At 37.1% G+C, this 18,947-nt stretch overlaps 1 protein-coding gene across 3 annotated transcripts in view; it reads right to left on the bottom strand.

Moving 5' to 3' along the window:
• Positions 1 to 18,208, bottom strand: part of LOC149533759 (uncharacterized) — a 41,390-nt gene extending 23,182 nt beyond the window's left edge. For 2 of the 3 annotated variants that reach the window (XR_016357959.1, XM_089807018.1), the window contains exons 1-5: positions 17,928 to 18,208; positions 13,587 to 17,660; positions 12,768 to 13,351; positions 12,598 to 12,671; positions 8,640 to 8,724 (exon numbers count right to left, since the gene is read on the bottom strand). Coding sequence is in view for 2 of the 3 variants with exons in the window: in XM_089807018.1 (XP_089663144.1) it covers positions 8,640 to 8,724; positions 12,598 to 12,671; positions 12,768 to 13,351; positions 13,587 to 17,307 (4,464 nt within the window). In the remaining variant the exon portion in view is untranslated. The remainder of the gene's footprint in view (positions 1 to 8,639; positions 8,725 to 12,597; positions 12,672 to 12,767; positions 13,352 to 13,586; positions 17,661 to 17,927) is intronic. The other variant, XM_089807019.1, reaches the window with a different exon arrangement.
• Between the last annotated feature and the right edge of the window lie 739 nt (positions 18,209 to 18,947).

Here is an 18,947-nt window from a genome sequence, read left to right as displayed (position 1 = left end):
TGATCTTTGCGATTCGGTTTTTCTTTGGCAATCTTTGCATGCAGATTTGAATCCCTCATGGCCCTTACATCTTACTTGACTGAATCACATGCATCCTTGCTCTTCTTGCAATTTTCCAACTTATACTTCAGATTTCTACAACACTTCAGCATTTTACATGAGCATTCTGTTTTCCTTTTTAGTGTCGTAGCTGCTCATGTTGTCAAGCCTTCTGCATACTATTGGAATAGTCCTCTCGACACAGTTTTCTGTTCTTTCCCCTGTTGCTTTGTTATTCTCTCGATTCCTTGGCATCCTCCTCCATGCATAGGGATAACTGTAGACACAAATATTGTTCTTTTATCATTTAAAAATTGCTCCTACTCTTAGATGCATGTAGGATAAGTGCACACACTAATGCAATGTTCATTGCTCCATTGACATCTTCTGGGGATCAAAAGGTCAAACTAGGGTCTTGACCATTCATGGAAAGCTCCTAAGTAGTCACAACCGTTTCTTCTGTTCAGAAACAGGTACACTGCAGCTCTACAAACCACAGAGATTTCATATCTCCACTTATTCCTTTTCCTACTATTCTATATTTATATGGATCTCTTTGGCACTTTTTAATGTGTGTATGATTGCTCATGCAGATTGAAAAGGTCCTGAAAATAAACATCCATACCATCCTGGGATTATAGCATGCAAAACATATCCTGCCTGAGAGCATCCTGAGACACTTTCTGGGTTCTCTGTTGCTTTGTTTTCAATCATCTGTAGCTAGTTTTTTTATTTTATTCTTGCACTTGCATCAATTTATTTTATTTTTCATTTTCATCTTCATCAATGTAATTTAAATTTAGGGAGATCAAATTTTAGATTTACACATGGATGCTAAAAATATTCAATAAAATTGAAACAATCACAAACAAAATTGTCATAGACAAACACAATGGCAACAAAACCAAAAGAGATCCTGACACCACCCATGAGCTTACCAAACATTGTAGCAGTGCTACCTAATGCAAAGGTAAGATGAGCATGGAAATAAACTTGGTTGTGCAGCTAAAAGAGTGCCTGAATCCATGCTCCCTGGCCTTTCTAATAATAAAATGTCATAGTGGCATATTTTCTTTCTTGTGTAAAAAAGGAAAAAAAACGTGGGAAAGGATCTCTGTCTCTTAAAGGTTAATATAGAGCTGCAATAATTTTGGTGGAAACATGCAAAGGAGATCACAAAGATCCTAAGCGAAGACTCCTAAGGATCGACGATGTTCTGATACTGAGTAATATGGAATCATACGGCTACAAATTTTATTACAAATTTCACAATTTCAGTTAAAACATACAAGCATTTATTAGGCATCAATTATATTACAACGTAATTGGTAAAATACTTGCTTGTTATTAACAATGATCAAGAGATCAATTTATACAATAGTGAACAATGTTTCCTTAAGAAACAATTGTAAAGAATAAAATCATTCTATTCTAGAAACAGAAAACTAAATATTAGAAACATGTCGATGTTTGATAGCTTTTGTCAGATAAACACACACACACACACATATATAATTATTATATAAGTTATTTGATATAAACCTAAGAGGATGTTGCATTTGGAACACACATACCACATACAATGGAAGTGCTTAATACATTTGCAGCAGATCCTCTTAATTCAACATGGTATCAGAGCAGGTCGATCTTAAGGATCAACTCAGTTCAAAGATTGGCTTAAGATTGTTGCAAAGGGTGATATAGATATGAGAAAGATACATTGTCTTGGGCAAGATTTATTGTCAAGATTGTACATATGAAACTGGAAAAATATATGATTTCTATCGATGGCATGAGGGTATCAACCTAACCAACATTTAATGAATGTGGAGGTTGATGACTTCACCGTTTAGGAAGAATACTGCAATTACTATATCAGCAATGGCACAGTCATAGTCATTAATTATTTTACTAGTTAATATGAAATGTCCTGACACTAGTTCAAAGCAACTCTGCATAAGCACATGAAAAAAAAATTTGGAATGCATCATAAACTTGTCTTGGTTTACTTTTTAAGGTATGACTGTGTGGTTGGTATTTATGTTAGTTGTGGTCTTAACGGTTGTTTTGTGATCACCATCATTTGCTTAGCATCCATGCTTTACAACATCTATTTGTGGTGATTAATGTGTCACAAAGGGCAACACCGTCCTTTACTTGTGGCAACTGCATTTTACTCGACTGAGTAGGCATTGCTAGCTACAATGTTATAGATCGGGCCTTGTGATTAGCTGGTGACCTTTGGTAAAGCAGATCACAAATTCTCATTTTGAATCACCATTTAAAACATCGATGATGGTTGCATATTCGTTTTCTTGAGCCCATATTTTCGTGCATATCATTTGTGGCTGCAGCAGCGGTCAAATCAATTACCAGACAATGCATTCTTTAATTGCAACAAATATTCGTATTTGATTGCGCAATTTTATTTTCAAGACATTCTTGAAGAGATTTTGAATGCACTGGTGTAATACAATTGTATAGTTCTTCAATTAGAGGAAGAAGGCAGCCCTTGTGAAGCAGATCATCAACAAAGGAGGCATCAATGTTATGATTGTGGGAGGGGAAATGCTGGCCTACGAGATCATTTCGAAGAAATCGTCATACAAATTTTTTGCCTGTAACTAAAACAGCAAGAACAACCCCAAAACTGTAGGCATCGCATGTGTCTGTTAACTTCAAGGTCTGATGATATTCAGGACCGATGCACCCAATCGTTCCCGCTACATTTAAGCCGGTGGCACATGTGGCTGCTTCAAGAAGCACCTTGGCAAGGCCAAAATCAACAATGTGGGCCTCAAAGTTCTCATCAAAGAGGATGTTTCCTGGCTTGAGATCACCATGAATGATCTTCATTGTGTTGTGGAAGTGCAAGTATTGGAATCTTCTCCTCACCTACCATTTGTGTGTGCGCATCAATTATGAATCTTCTGCCTCCACGCTCCATTGATAGGGTATTCTTCTTCCAGTCATGTTGGACCCTTGCTTGAACAAGCCATCCTCGGCCCAGAATGGCGTCATATCCTCTCCTCTTCAGCGGGATGACGACGAAATCGAGCAAGAACAGTTGTGTTCCGATAGTCACTAGTTGTGCCATTAGGACTCCCAACGGTTTGATCCCATGCTGGTCCGCCGTTAATAATCTAAACGTACGTGGCTACAGCATCGGCTATCCCAACCTTTTCCAGTGTCCTCTGGTAACACATTGACACCGGACCCTCCGTCCATAATCGTGTCTATCAAAACAATCCCCAGAATTCCCATTTTGACGACTGTCAGATGTCGTCCGGATGAGAGGGCTAGCAGCATTGGATTCTCTGCACTTGTGCCACTTTCCTTTTCTTTTCCTTGTTCCGCTGGCAATTTAGCAGACGGGGCAATGTTCGTGAGTGTTGTACGGAGTTGAGGCATAGTGAGCAGCAAATCATTTATTTTGACGGGTACCTCGATTTGTAATATTTGTCGTACGATGTTCTGTTCTACGCAGTTTTGTGCAGAGGTACCAGTAGTGTCCTTCAAGTGTGTTTTCTCTGCCTGCGTTGCTTTCTGGATTTTTGCCCGCGCTTCCTCCAGTCTCTTCTTTTCTTCCGTTGAGTCAAGGTACACTTTCGCTTGCTTTCACGTGATGGCCAGAACCTCCTCTTCGTCTGTCTCAATGGTGATCAAAATTACTCCCGACTTTGGGCACTTGGCATCTTCATGATCGCCGGGTCTGCACCATCTGCATAATAATTTCTATGTGTTTGCCGTTGTACAATCACGAGCAAAGTGGCCCCACAAATTACATGCTTGGCATTGAACTATGGGTCGGTCGTTGGCATCGTACTGAATTCGACTCCTGCTACCATTATTATTGTTGCCATTGTTGTTGTTCTATCCTCGCCGATTATTTATGTACCCTCCCGACGTGGCACTTTCTGTACTGGTGTTCCCGCTTCCTCCTAACGCTGAAGCCTCCTGTGTCAAGAACACTTGCTGAGGACCTTTTGTTTTCATATTGAAAGGGCATTCCTTTGTGAAATGTCCCATGATCTAGCAAATCTTGCAAAATTGGTCCTTCGGACAGGATCCCTTCATATGGCCTTCTTTCTTGCACTCAGTGCACCATAGCTCATTTCCCTTGGTCTCCTTCTGCATGTTCTTGAATTCTTTCATCATTTGAATCATATCCTTTTGGAGGGCTCAGACCTTTCTGCTACCTTTTTCGTCATCGTTGCTCTCTTCTTCCGAAGACGCTTTGTCATCTGACTCGAATGAACTACTCTTCATTTTCTTTTTTGTCTTCTGCTCGCTTTCTAAATTCATCGCTCGATTGTATGCTTCCGTGTACAACGATGGCAACACAATCTTCATCTTCTTCCACAACTTCGAGTGTAGGCCTTCAATGAACCATCTTTTCTGTAGCCCATCAACCAGCTTATTCTCCATTTTATTTATCAAGTCTTTTAATTTCCTAGCATAGACTCGAATTGTTTCATTTTTCCCTTGTTTTGTGTTATATATCTCGGCTACAATCTCATTGTTGTCGTAGAGCAGTTGAAATTCGGCAGTAAACTCCTTCTTAAGGTTGTCCCAAGTGGTTAGTTTTTGGGGATCTGCATTAGCGAACCAATCAATTGCAACACCCCTTAGGGTTGCCGGAAACTGCCTGACCCATTCGTTTGTATTTGTTATGCCATTCACCCTCCAAATCGTTTCGCATGTTTTACAATGTCAGATCGGATCGGTTGCTCCATCACCATCAAATTTAGGCAACTTCTCCTTTGGTCTTGCCATTGTTACTGGATGTTGTGTAGGGGCGTTGTTTGGTACTACAACACCGACGTTCTGTATTCCGGTACCAACGCTTTGTATTCCAGCACCAACGCTTTGTATCCCAACCCCAACGCTTTGTATCCTAATACCAATGCTTTGGTACTCTGGCACCAATGCTTTGTATCCCAACACTAATGCTTTGTATCTCGACACCAACACTTTGTACTCCGGTAGCTGTGCTTTTTGATGAAGAAGGTTCTCCGTTAAGAAAATTTGTCCGTTCTAGAAGTGTATTGTGGACGAAGAGTTCACTCCATGCTTGTGCTCCCTCGACACTCCGAGCTGTGCGAGTCAATTCCCTTTCGTTTGGATTCTCTTCCCTCAGCAAATATAGGCTCAAAAACTCTTCCCTTGCTTCTTCCACCAATTCTAACCACTGTCGAGTCTCCTCTGACAGTTCTTCAACGCTTCGGTGTCCGTCGGCAATCTTTTCAAAACTCCTTCTACGTTCAGCTTGCTGTGCCAAAATTAAATTTTCTTGCGCAATACATATTCCATCTTTTCCCTTTATCTTATTCCGATCATTGTTAAGCTGATTTGGCATTAATCTTCATTCCTCCCTCCTTCCAAGTTCATGGGGCAACGGCGCCAAATGTTTACCACATGGGGTAAATGAATTAATGCATACAAACAATAAAAAAGAATAGCAGTACTCCTTTTATTATTCGCATATGCCAAAGACATTACATTATGCTTATGATGATTGCAATGATCCTGGAGGGTGTATAAATACTTTCCGAAGAACCTTCCCGAAGGTTTCTGTCGGCTACATACAACATGTCGACTACATAACAAGAACCTTCCCGAAGGAGCATATACCAACGGGATACATCCTAACACACACCTTGTTGGCTACACAATATTTACCGATGACAATCAAGAGATCAATTTATACAAGAGACTGAACGATGTTTCCTTAAATAACAATCGTAAAAAATAGAAGCATTCTATTCTAGAAATTGAAAACTAAATATTTACAAAAGATTTCAATAGATAACCATTAGAAACTAAACAGAGATAATAGAAACTATCTATTATCGTAATAAATTATGCCAGATTTGAGATATTCTAAAAGCTCTAAAAGTTGTTGAATGCAACCAACATGAACTCAAAAATAGAATAAAAAGAATCAAGAGTTAAATAATCACTTAGTACCAGCACAAAAACACATAAGGGAGAACAATCAAATTAGCCAATAATCCAATAATTGTAGAAGTCCTCGACAGAATAATATAAGATAAAAGCTTTAGGATCAAATATATTTTACATCTTGATTTGACAGTAGGGTGTGTTAATATTCAATTAGTTTACTTATCACACTAGGATGAACAATCCTCTCATAGGTTCTACATGATAAGTAGGATTTTTGATGTCTTGAGTTATGGTGTCGTTTTCCGTTTTTCTTTAGGCCTCCTATTTAAATAGCCACCCGCTATTAATTTGAGTGTAACTTGTTTCTATATTATCATATTGCATAGATGTGTATTTCCTTTTCTAGATTTAGGTTGTGTAGGATTCTTAGTGCCTCTTTAGTACGACACATTGCTAATAGTAACTTTCCTGATAATTCAATTTTTACTCTATCATAAAATAAATTCATATTTCAAAAGTGTTTAAAGAAAAAAGATGCTCTTTCTATTAATTAGGGAAAAAACCTATTCACAGAAATATTTCTAATTCAATGTGATTTTTATGACTCACTATTACTAACAAGGATCTTGGCCAAAAGAAAGTAAGCAGGAAAAAACATCTGGTGACTTGAATTTTGAACTTTGTAATAATGAGGACATAATAAAGCGGGAAATCTAAAAAGCAATTGATCTTCGAAAAGAAGTTTCATGACGAGAATCCAAGTAGAATTTTAGTAATGTAGAAAGGAGATAGATCGAAGATGCAATAATGATGTACTAAACTTTGTCTCTCGTATAAGAGAAGGTATGCCTTCTCAAAGCCCTTTGCTAAAAAGCAGAGGCAATTGTATCATAAAATAGACAGGACATTTGCATCTCGAGCTAGTCTGGGAGTTTTCTTCCCCGTTCTTTTTCCCCCATGCACACACTTCGAAGAGGGATAAACAACAATGTAAATTTTTAAAATTATTAAATATTGGCAAAAGCCTTTTACCGATAAAAAAACCTAAGGGAGAATCAACAAAACTGTAGACCAAAAATTATTTTAGGTATCCAGTCAATCCTCATCAACTAAAACTTTCGATATTTTGAAGCACATAAAATGTAATTGTGGACAAGTCAATGAATATCCAGACTTAGTTTGAAAAGTTCTCTTGGTTTTACAGTTACCCTTGGTTGATTTGGTTTTCAAAAATTAGAAAATACAGTTGAAATAGCTTTTTGCAAATGAGAACAGAAGACTGACGGCGATTTTCTTTTAGCAAACACTTAAATTTTTTATAGAAGAATAAAAGATGGGAGATGACCTTACTGACCAGTGTAAATAACCATTTCAGATAAAAACTTCAAAAAATGTATTGCTGCTGTAAAGGCAGACTGGAACAGGACACAGAACCTCTGGACAACCAAAAACCTTGTTCTTTCTCTTAATTTGTATGTAGTTCTGAAAAAAAATTAATTCTGGAACTGATATACACATTTAGGTTTCTATTTGGATAGATAAGGCAGAACAGTGGTGGTGGACATATATCTACAAATGCAAGCAACGCAATCGAAGGGTTAAGACTGATGTAATCCATAGCCGCTTGACCCATAGATAATATAATTAACTATGGTGTTACCATCACCGATTAACTGACCACTTGGGGGATCCAAAATTTCATCTCAAGGGAAAAAGTTAAATGAAAAAAGCCAATGATTAATGTTTATTTTAATTGATCATTACTTAAAAGTTAAACATAATGAATAATATTAAGCATTTAATTCTTGCCCAGGTTCTATCATTTCCCAAATTTTTGAGTTGTCCCAAATAATATTATGGGCAGAGCAGTCTATTTTTTTCAGTCTACACTTTCCACGAAATAAATACAAATTAGTTTATCAAAATAAACCATGTTACTCTGGAAAACATGTCGGAACGATGCAAAGTGGAAGGGGATGTTTTCAACAAAATTAAACATTGTTCCTTGACAAAATAAATTTAGTTTGTTGAGTATATTGCTCTTTAATGTATGCCCTATTCCGAATCGCATGGCAAGACCCTAAGAAACACATAACACCTAAAACAAGGTCTCACCACATGCATTAACAGTGTACCTTTTAATGGTTGGTGGGCAACAATTAGAAATATGACCTAGGAAAAATGAATTTGCAAATTATTTGGAACAAACTCATATTTGTATCACTCTGAAAAAAAATCTTAGCTTTGGCGACGGAATGAAGATAACTTCTATGCAGGTTAGCCAGTAGAACTTTCACAAATTGAATAATTAAAATAATCTTTCAATTTTTCTAAAAACATTGCACAATAGAAAAGTTTATGAGATATCTTGAAAAAAAGGGTTATGTAATGTAATGCATTTTGACTGATTGAGCCTTAATTAGATTGATTTTATTTCAAACTGTGACTAGTCATTTAAAATTAATCTTTTAGTTTTTTTACATTTTTCAAATTCCACACACACACGCACACATTCAAGCATCCCCGATCATCTATTGAGATTTAAGTTGTCTATCATAATGTTCTCAATACATGCCACAAAATCCCCATGTGCTTCCATTCTCTAAATTAGGCTGACATAGAGGAAATACTTATTTTCTAAGGACTCCAATATAAAAAAAAAATTGTTCATTAAAAGATATAATAGAAACTACCTTGATAGCTGAGAAAAGGTGAGCTACCCCTGATTGTGTCCAATCCTTTCCCACCAAAGGCATGAATTGTCCAAGTACATCAGATCTGCAATAGAAATACCACAGTTGTTTAAACAGGTGCTAATGCATGATTATTTATTGCATTCTTCAAAGTGTCTATCCACACACAACTATTTGAATCACACAGATTATCAAAATAAACACTAAATTGAACCTTGCAACAACTTCATGATATTATCTCCCACAAATCAATCATCACATTATACATCTCAGCATCACCCATATTGAATAGAAATAAGTTAATGGCTCAAATTGAATGACAAGTAATCAATGACTGTACTTACAAGTACTTCATTTTTAAAAAGTTGCTAAGTTGTATCATGCTTATTTTCAGATCATTCCAACCCAAATTTATGCAATAAATTTAAAGCCTGATATATGTCCAGGTAGTAATAAAAAAGTTTCCCAGTTTATAGGGAAGATTACTAGAGAAAGAAGAAAAAAACAGCATACACAATCACTCGGTGATAGTTGTCTATCATTTCTGACAGTAGAAGTAAAATTAAGAATAATAAATTACAATCAATTAATGCACCTTCAAGTCATTTGAGTTGAAGGTCATGGCCACATTGTGCATGAAGTGACTTTATAACTTTATAATTCACCATTAATGATTAATTATTAATGAAGTCACATTTATTAATAATTCAATAATATAACTCACACCAATATCATTATTTCACTGTCAACTGAAAAACAGGATGACCAGTTCATATACAATGCATCCAGGTACCCTGCCAAAAATAGTAACTCTGCATATATGTCTTACTATAAATAGGTAGTCCTTGGATTCTGATCAACCCAATGGTGCCAGGGATTGACACTGCAAACATAGCCTGTTCAGAGTGCCTTGGCATCATTAGCTTTCTTGACATTAGTCATTTACTATAAATAGTAAGCGTGTCAAACTGAACCAAACGAAGAGCAATTTTGAACACTTCTAACCTCCAAAATGAGAATAAGCATCCTGCACAGCCAACTGGGACCCTCTAACCATCAGTTTTAGCTGACGAGGGCCAATAATAGGCTAATCCAATCATAAACCATATCAGCCCAAGAAAGTGACATTACACAGGTTGCAAATATTCCAATGAATTCCTAATACAACTGAATATAAGGAATATTCTATGAATGTTGACCCTAATATTATTGAGTTTTATAGATCTTTGAAAAAACAGTTTGAAGGAGAATTACTGCAGAAAATAAAGATAAGTTCTATCTTTTAATTATTCTTATAATTTTAAGTTTAATATTATGATAAAATGTCTTCAAATGTGATTAAATTATATTTAGAGTTAGATAACTATTCTCATCTTTATTTGGAAATTATTGTCTTGGGGAAAAGAAGGGATGTCTCAAGAAGGGACATAGCATGCTTCTGGCTAACTCAAGTATCCATATCTTTGCATTCTAATAATCAAGTATTTCTGGCTAACTCAAGTATCCAGATCTTGTCTTGTGCATGTTACAAATCTCCAATTCAGTTCTTGTGTGCATTTGTGTCGCAATAGATTAGCTTGCTTGTAAAGTCACAAAAAATACAAAATCTCTGATTTGTGGTCACATGACTTAAGCAGTCTTGTGATCATACTTGAAAGGTGAGAAAAGATATGGCATAGTAATGTATTTATCATTGCATGTCAAACTTTTGCTTTGCCTCCACAACACCCACACCCAAAAGAAAGGTGCAAACCTTCTGAACATTGTTAAGACTCTTGGTTTTATCTATAATTTTAGTCTTCTAGGTTTTTAGTAAGGTTTAATTTATTGAATAAAGAATTTACCTTACAAATTGTTCAATTTTGCATTCTCTTTACTACAGATGTTGTATATGAGAAATTAGCAATATAATGAATCCAATTCTGAGGTACAAAACTCTAGTAACAACTCTGCGTGCCAATTTCAAATATAGCATGGTATTCACAAACCTAAAATATAATACAACACATTATAAGCACAAGAAACTAAATGTGATCACCAAAAGCAACCATGACATGGTAGTTTCAATATTTTGTGTAATGTTGGTTACCAAATCGCACAAAACTATCAATTACATAGTTCGAAATATTAAATATAATGTATAATTTTACACTATCATATACAAGTCAACATGCTAGACTAACTTTGATAAAGCCAAGACTTCAAAGTCAACTATGTGTTGTTAAAGATAGCATCAAGAGGATGAACCAAAAGTTATTAAGAAGGATTCCACCCTAGCTAAGAGGGAGTGTTGATGTTGTAGCTATGGTCCGACTCCTTCAAGCTGACATAGTTAACATAAAGGTTCTTGAATATAATTATTGATTCTATAAAAATTATATTCATTGTTATAATATAATTATTATATTAATAACACTATCATTGAGATAATGTAATTAAATTAGAATATTATTTTGATATAATTAATATAACATAATTAAATTATAATATAATTTATTATTATATTATATAATAAGATAATTTATTATTATATTATATAATAAGATAATTATTTAATGAATAGACAAGAGTGGTGACCGTTGGTAAAAGGGCACCATGAATATAATTAAAGGAAGAACAAATCTTCCTCTTAAAAGGTGAAAGATATAGAAAAATAAATAACACACATATTGAGAAAATTAACATGGTGGGTTCCCTATCTTAAAATGGAAGCACCCATTATTTAAGACCCTTTAGCTTCTCCCCTTTAGTGACATTATGGACCACGGATGGATTTCTGGTCAATCAGCCCTTTCTCTCGCTCAATCTCGTTTCTTCCATTTTTATCTGTGTAGTTTCTGAGACCTCGAGGTTAACCCTTTTCGAGATAACCTTGGAATAGGTTGACCCGTGTAGACCTATTCTGGAATAGGTCTGCTTATTCCTCAAGGACTTTGGGTCCTAGGTCCAATTTTGTCTGATGGATTCAAATTTGAAATTGGGTGACCCCCATCAACATCCTTTGTTTTTGCGCCTGAAAACTGTATAAAAGGAAGCCTAGGCACCTTATTTTCACATCAATCAATCATCATCACAAGGCATCATTACATGCACAAGAACACCCAAGCTAGCAGATTTTCTAAGGCATTTCAAGCATTCAAGGTTCAAGGATCCTTTGTGAGCATTTCCTCTACAAGATCCAGCATTTTGTTGGCCATCAAGGGAGGAGATCTACATTGTAGCATTCATCTTATGAGCCATTATATACTAGCATGCTGAGAGAATGGACATTACTATGAGCCGGAAGCTCACTCGCTTTTTATATTTCAGCTCAAAGTATGATTAAAAGAGACACTGTAATGTGCACTATATTTACAATTTATTCATGCATTATCAAGATGGCATAACTATCTTATAGCAGAAAGGGAATTGTAGCTTGTTCATAGGTTCTTCCTTCTGATCCATTCATCGGAATGGTTATCCTGAATTCTTATCATTGAGATAGGCTGTTCAACTCTCTCACATATCCCTATAGAAGCCTCCCCATACCCCATAAAAGAATCTGTAAGGAACCATAGACTGTGGCAGAAATATGAGCAGTATCACCATCTAAAACATGACAGAATACCAGTGCTACTATTAGATTTTACAATAATTCTATTAAATTGCAGTTTCAACTGTTTCTGTCACAACTATCTTAGATTCAATTGTTGCTGACCTTTCCCAAAACCAAGTTGAACATTTCAAAGTTTGCATCACAAAGCAATTTAAGAAGAAGCTGTAATCCTTGGGGAGTTTGAGTATCAACAATGAATGCAAAGAAAAACAGACAACAGCGTCCAAAAGTAGGCATAGTAAATACAAAATAACAAAAGGAATTTACGGTTCTACAAACCTTCATGTTGAAGTTTAAAGTAACATAAATGCAAATAACATTTTTTGGTCTCAGTCTACCTAATTAAATTCAAACAAAACTTACTTGGTAATAGTGCCATCAACATCTGAAACAACTATTCGTGTGTTCCACTTCCATAAATAAATTCGAGCATCCACCTGTCCAAATCAAGTACACTATAACATTTTAAAACACTGGGAACAATAAATACGCGTATGAAATCCCAGACCATATTTTTTCTTTTAGTAACAAACCTGTTGCTTTCCTAGCACCCTTGTTGAAAATGTAAAGGTGATTATGTTCTGTCCTTCTTTAAGATTCAAGGATGCCAACTGTTCTGATGAAGGAATATTTGACCGCATTTTTCTTTTACCAGTTTTTCTATAATAGTCATTCAGTGACCCATCAAAGGAATCTCGCAAAGCAATTTGAGACTCACCAATCAAATCATTTCTTGGTATTGCCTGGGCAGAGAAGCTCCTTTGAGGAACCTTACTTCTCCGGAATAGAGAATGCCAGATTTTCCAACCACCACGAGGTGGAACAAAAGAATCAGATGCATACTTTTCTAATGTTTTTTCTACCCGCTCAACATGTATAGCACCCTCTGATTTTACTGGGCCTTCCAGACCAAAGGCGGCCATTTGTAGAATTATGGATGCAGCTGCATCCCAAGGGAAATAATGACCTCCAATTTTCACAAGAAGGTTTTCATTCTTTGTAATGGCTGGACCTGAATTATGGAACTCCTCTGCTGACACCCGGAAAGAATCAAAAGCCTTAGATGCAGCATCCCTTCCCATTCCTTCAAAGAGTAGGTGCCTACAAAGAGAAAGTTCTATACATACAAATATCATTGTCACAAATACAAAAATGACAAAGAAAGAACCTTAAAAATGCGGCCAAGAGGAACTAACCTTATTTGAATAAGCAAGAAAACAATCTAGCTTTTAAAGAAAACCTAGTTTAAAATAAAGCCCTAGAACTATGTCCGACTAAAAAATTACTAATTAATAACATGTAACACTCTAAATCCTAGCAAACGGCAGAATATTGCAAAAGCTGTTGCATACCAATACCAGTGTAAGGCTGAACCCTTGCAATTGATGTCTCTGTTATACTCCAATTTTTCAAACTTTCGGTAGAAGCTTCTCTTGTGGCCCAATCATGTATTGTTTCTTTCTCAAAAGTTCTTGATTCAGTGCTTTGTAAATTAGGGAAATGATTTTCTCGGCTTATTGCGTGTTTCAAACAATCAGGGTTAAAATCCAGGGAGCGACTGTATAGATAATCAGCATCTGCTTTTTCTATATCTGAAAAACAATTTTCCAAATTAGGTAAGGAGCCCAACTCTTTTATAGCATCTCCTCTGTCTTCCATGTGCAGGCCACGTATAGCAATAGGGATAGCTTCAGCTCTTGATATCTGAGATGCATTAGCATTTGAATGTTCAAAGTTCGAGTCATCTGTAACATCTGTTCCATTCGCATTCAAACTAGAAATTGTGTGATGCTCATCATGGAGCTGAACAGAAAGGACTAGTTCTTCACTTTGATAGTCATTTCTAGTCTGCCTGTGTGTTTTCTCTACTTGTTCAGTAAGAAAGGGCACACTGTGCTCTCTTGTTCCTTCCTTGGTATGTGACCTCAGTTCAGAAAGTGATAAACAGCCATTCAAGACAAAATCTTCATTAAAGTTCAATTCCAGATCTTCCCTGCTCTCACTCCTTACCATTTGATTTGAATAGGTTTCCTTGGTTTGCACGCAGCACTCATCAGCCTTTACAAAACTATCGTTGCTAAATATCAAATCTAACTTGTGCGCTTTATACTGCTTGGAAACACTAAGAGAAGCACTCAAATCATATTGCATCTGATACTTCAGTCTTGATGTATCATCTAACTTATCATCAATCATATTATTACAAGTCACAGAAACCAAAGCATCTTCCTGAGGATGTGCGCAGCTGGAGACTTCTTCAGATACCAAATTCTCACCAGCTCTGTTTTCTCTGCAGATGTCAATATCACAAAAAGATCCAATTAACTCTTTTGGAGGAGGCATAACAGGAATGGTGACTTCCTCATCTGTTTTTGCACTGCTCCCATGTTTTTCTGTTTCATCATTTCTACCCTCTATCACAGGTTTAACTGCAGTGTGCAGCATCTGTTGTAAATTATGTTTTCCTTCATTAGATGCTGTACACGTATCTGGATTACCAACCAGATATAGCTTACAGCTAGGTATACTAGATACTTTGTCAGATGCTATTTTCTGATCAAGCACTCTATTTTCTCTGGCAGCATCAAAATCGCAAATAAATCTATCTGACTCCTTTTCAGGGATACCACGAATGCCAGCCAGCTTCTCTGATTTTATCCTGCAATCATTTTGTTCTCCTTCGTCATCTCCACTACCTATGGTAGGTTCAATTACAGTATCTTGTACCTGTTGTAAATTCATTGTTACCTTATATGTGTCTGCACATGGGTCTGAAACATCTCCGGACTCCAATAGACTTCCACTTAAATAACATCTCCCAGGCTGAATCTCCGACAATGAAATGGATATGTTACAGTCACTAGATGGATTGTCTGGCTTGACTAGAGGGACTATTTGTTGCATATTTTCCTCTTGATATTCTTTATGTTCCATCTGTTCTTTCTTATCAGAACAGTATTTAGTAATCTCCATGTGTGCATCATCCACCACCTGCTGTCTGTCAATAACTATCTCGGATTTTAGATTTGTTTCTGGATTAGGAGAAGCATCTTGTAGGTGGCAACTTGAATTGGACACTTCAGAGTCCAGGTCCAGAGAAGAGATATGTGCTACTACTGCATCATGACTGTCAGCTATGCATGTTAAGAGAACATCCATGCTACTGCTACTTAATTCTTCTGAATTAGTTGTCTCTAGTTGTGCAGAACTGAACTGTTCTTGACAACACGAAAAGATCCCACTCTGCAGAGCAATATCATTTGCAAAAGTTTGTTTACCAAACTGATCAAATGTACCCAAACAGCTTTCCACATCTGCAACGACATTGTGTGGATTTACTGGATCAGGAATATCTAAGCCCTGAGAATTCATATATTCTTGATCAGCAATAGAATTCTGGTAAAGTTGAGCAACATCAGTTCCAGAATTTTGCTGCCCAAGCTTATCAAACTCATTGAAGCTTCCTTCCATTGTGAATATATCAGTCTCTGCAGAGAATTGATATGTCTCTGAATCTTTGTGCTGAATAGAATGCTCTAGCATTTGATTACCACAAGCATTATTGTCTGCTGTCAACGCAACATCAGAGTTGCGTACTAATTGTAAAGAATCTTCACATGTTGATGCACTGGGTTTCTTTGAATCATTGAGGTGAACATAGTAATCTTGCTTTGTGATACTGCCTCTGGGATCCTTGGTAGAAGACCAAGATGAATAAGTGTTATTAGCAATAGTCCTTTCCTTCATTTTCTCAAGAGGCACTGCATCATCCGTAGAAGAACTATGAACAGAATTTATTCCCTCTGATCTCTCACCCAAAATCTCTTCCTTGTCAGCACCATAATCAGACCAATTAGAAAATGAACTCATTTCCTTTGACCTTTCACCCACAATCTCTTCTTTGTTGGTACTACTACCAGATGAAGAGGCATTGTCTGAATTAGTCTTTTCCCTGATTTCCTCAAGCGTTTGTGCATCACTAGCAGAGGAATTATAGAGAGAGTTATTTGCCACCAATTTCTCATCCGTAGTTTCTTCCTTGTCAGCAGAATCATCACATGAAGCAGAAAAGAGATTCACTCCGATCGATCTCTCACCAAAAGTCCCTACCTTACTTGTACTATCACCAGATAAGGCTGAAAAAGAATCCATTTCCAAAAACTTATTGCCCATAGTCCCTTCGTTGCCAGGACTATCACCAGATGAAGTAGAAAAGAGATTCATTTCCTTTAATTTTCCACCCACAGACTCTTCCTTGTTGGGTGTATCACCAATGGCCCATTTGGAATCCAAAAGGTTAGCTACTATCTCTGCCCGCTCAAGTGAACTTCTTCTGATTATATCATTTCCTTCATACAGCCCGTCACTTTGATCTGTATCTGATGCAATTTCTGATTCAGAAAACCTCTTAGATCTTCTGAAGACAAAGTTGAATAATGATTTTCTCCTGGACGGTGACTTTGAAACAATTGCACTAGTTTTCACGCCATTCTTTGCAACTGAAGAAGGGGATTGAGTGACATTGCTACCAAGTTGCTCATTTTCTATCTGTTTTTCATCTGAATCAGAGGTCTGCTTGTAAAATGAAATCAATGTTTCTTCCTTGTTTTCACAAACCATAATACCATCTGAAGGAGGAGAATTTGTCAAGGCATCACCTGCACGGTTTTCTTCATCCTTTGAGTCATCCTCCTTAAAGCTGACTCTTCTTCCATTGGACTGCTGTTCCGTAGCCACTTCATCGCTAGAAGATTGAGCACTGGGAGGAGAAAAGATGGAATTTTCCTCTTCATCAGACTCCACCTCTTTCCAAAAAAACGCTTCCCCCTTATTATCCAAATACATGTGGAAACCAGCTTCTTCCCCATTGACTGCCACAGACACAATCTTCTCACGGCGCTTCAGAACCCCTTGAAATTTTCCAAACTTAACATACCAAGGCGAGCATTTGAATGTACCATCCTCCTGCTGCACAACAATTATGTCCACGGCACCCCCAAAAGGATGGAAGGGGGCGGCAACAGTGTAAACGCCCTGTGAAATGTAACTGCTCAGCCTCCCAACCGCATACATTGTTTTCTCCTAGCATCAATTCCCGCGGTCTCAAAAGATCACAGCAGCCGCCAAAAATCAATTCCTAGCTCCGAAAAAATAAATAATTAAAAATGTCACAAACCGTGGCTGACAAGCCAACAGAATTTCCGACCAAATTTACCAAACTTCTATCCAGATAAATTCCCCACAATTGCACACACTTAAATGAGAAACAGAACATCAGATGTCATGAGGTCCCGCTGCTCTGTCCACTCTCCCTTAAACAAGAAAAAGTTATCTCTTGGAGGCTCCATAGTATGTACGGCGGAAACTTTGCCGAAATTATGGTGCCATCAAATCCCAGACTTTGTCCACATGAATATTTAATGCACCTAATTAACCGAAAACTATTAGCAAAAAACACTAAGCAACTACCCTTAATCGCAATCTCATAAGCCTGGACTAAAACCCTTCCATAACTAAAAAGTAAATTCCACATTCCTGGAACCCCAGAATAACAGCAACGACAGATTGATTTTTCCATTAAGAACCTAAATAGCGTAGATTTAAACGCATTAATGAACCCGATAATCTAGTTCAAACGGAGGTCTAAACTTAATCTTTCCAAATGTAAAAGTAAATTCGTCTGTAATACATACCCGGAATATAAATTAAAAATGTAGTTGATCTCCAATGGCGCGTGGAAACGCTCTTTGAGTCCACAAATCCGCGAGCCAAAACAGATTTTATTTTCCCCTTCGTCCGATATAGCTTATGAAACCTAAGAACAGTCTGAATTGCAAGGCAGGAGATTTATGGGTGGCAAATAGACAAAACCGCAAGAGAAATCCAATCCACTCAAACTCCTCTATCTTCAAAATCTGCCGTCACAGAGCAGAGAAAACAAGATTCCTGCTACACTTTGAATGAGATCCGGCGTCGTGAAATTTGACGAAAGTTCTGGATTATATTCACCGCCAAGCAAATTTTGATGCGAGTGAGGATATTCGGAATCTCTCCAGGTACTCTCATCGCAATTTGGTTCCGTTGGTCAGGGACGACATCGTGTCCCGTCGCTTTCAAGTTGACGTGGCAGTTTCCGAAGGCTGTGGGCCCCACATTGCTGATGCTGTTGGTCCTTTGATTACTGTGTCGACTCTTGGCGTCTCGCGTCACCCTGTTCTCAGCCTTCGTGCCGAGCGTTCCAGCGTGTAGATGTACGCCACGTGGCAAGTAAGTTTTCCAGAGTTCTTTCATTGGCACGAATCAGCTGACGTGGCGTCTTGTATTTTGGGTTTTCTCGGAAACATCGATGGCTATAGTTTATCGCAAAGCACTTTAACAAAATAAAGTGCAGTTGATGTGGTTGGTCGGAATTGAGGAGAATGCCGATTATATGTTGTCTTCGAGCTTGTGTAATTAAATTAAATATAATATTTCCTCAATGGTAAATTCAACCAAATCTCTCACATTCTTGTCAAAAATAAGTCATTGATGGGTGCTTTGCTTGTTGTGGCAGGATCTAAAGTGGTGTGAGTTCACATCCAAAGTCAAAAATTATTAGAATTTTATATTTATAAGTAGAAGACTAATGTTCGCAAAAGTCTTTTTAACATTAATATTTCTCTTGTAAACCGGGAAATGAACAAAAATATTGTCAAAAACTATAGTCCTTCAAA

This window comes from Cupressus sempervirens, chromosome 10 (genome assembly GCF_028749045.1).
Source record: "Cupressus sempervirens isolate cs-2001-9-10 chromosome 10, ASM2874904v1, whole genome shotgun sequence".
NCBI lineage: Eukaryota > Viridiplantae > Streptophyta > Pinopsida > Cupressales > Cupressaceae > Cupressus > Cupressus sempervirens.
This window is presented reverse-complemented; position numbering and strand designations above follow the sequence as displayed.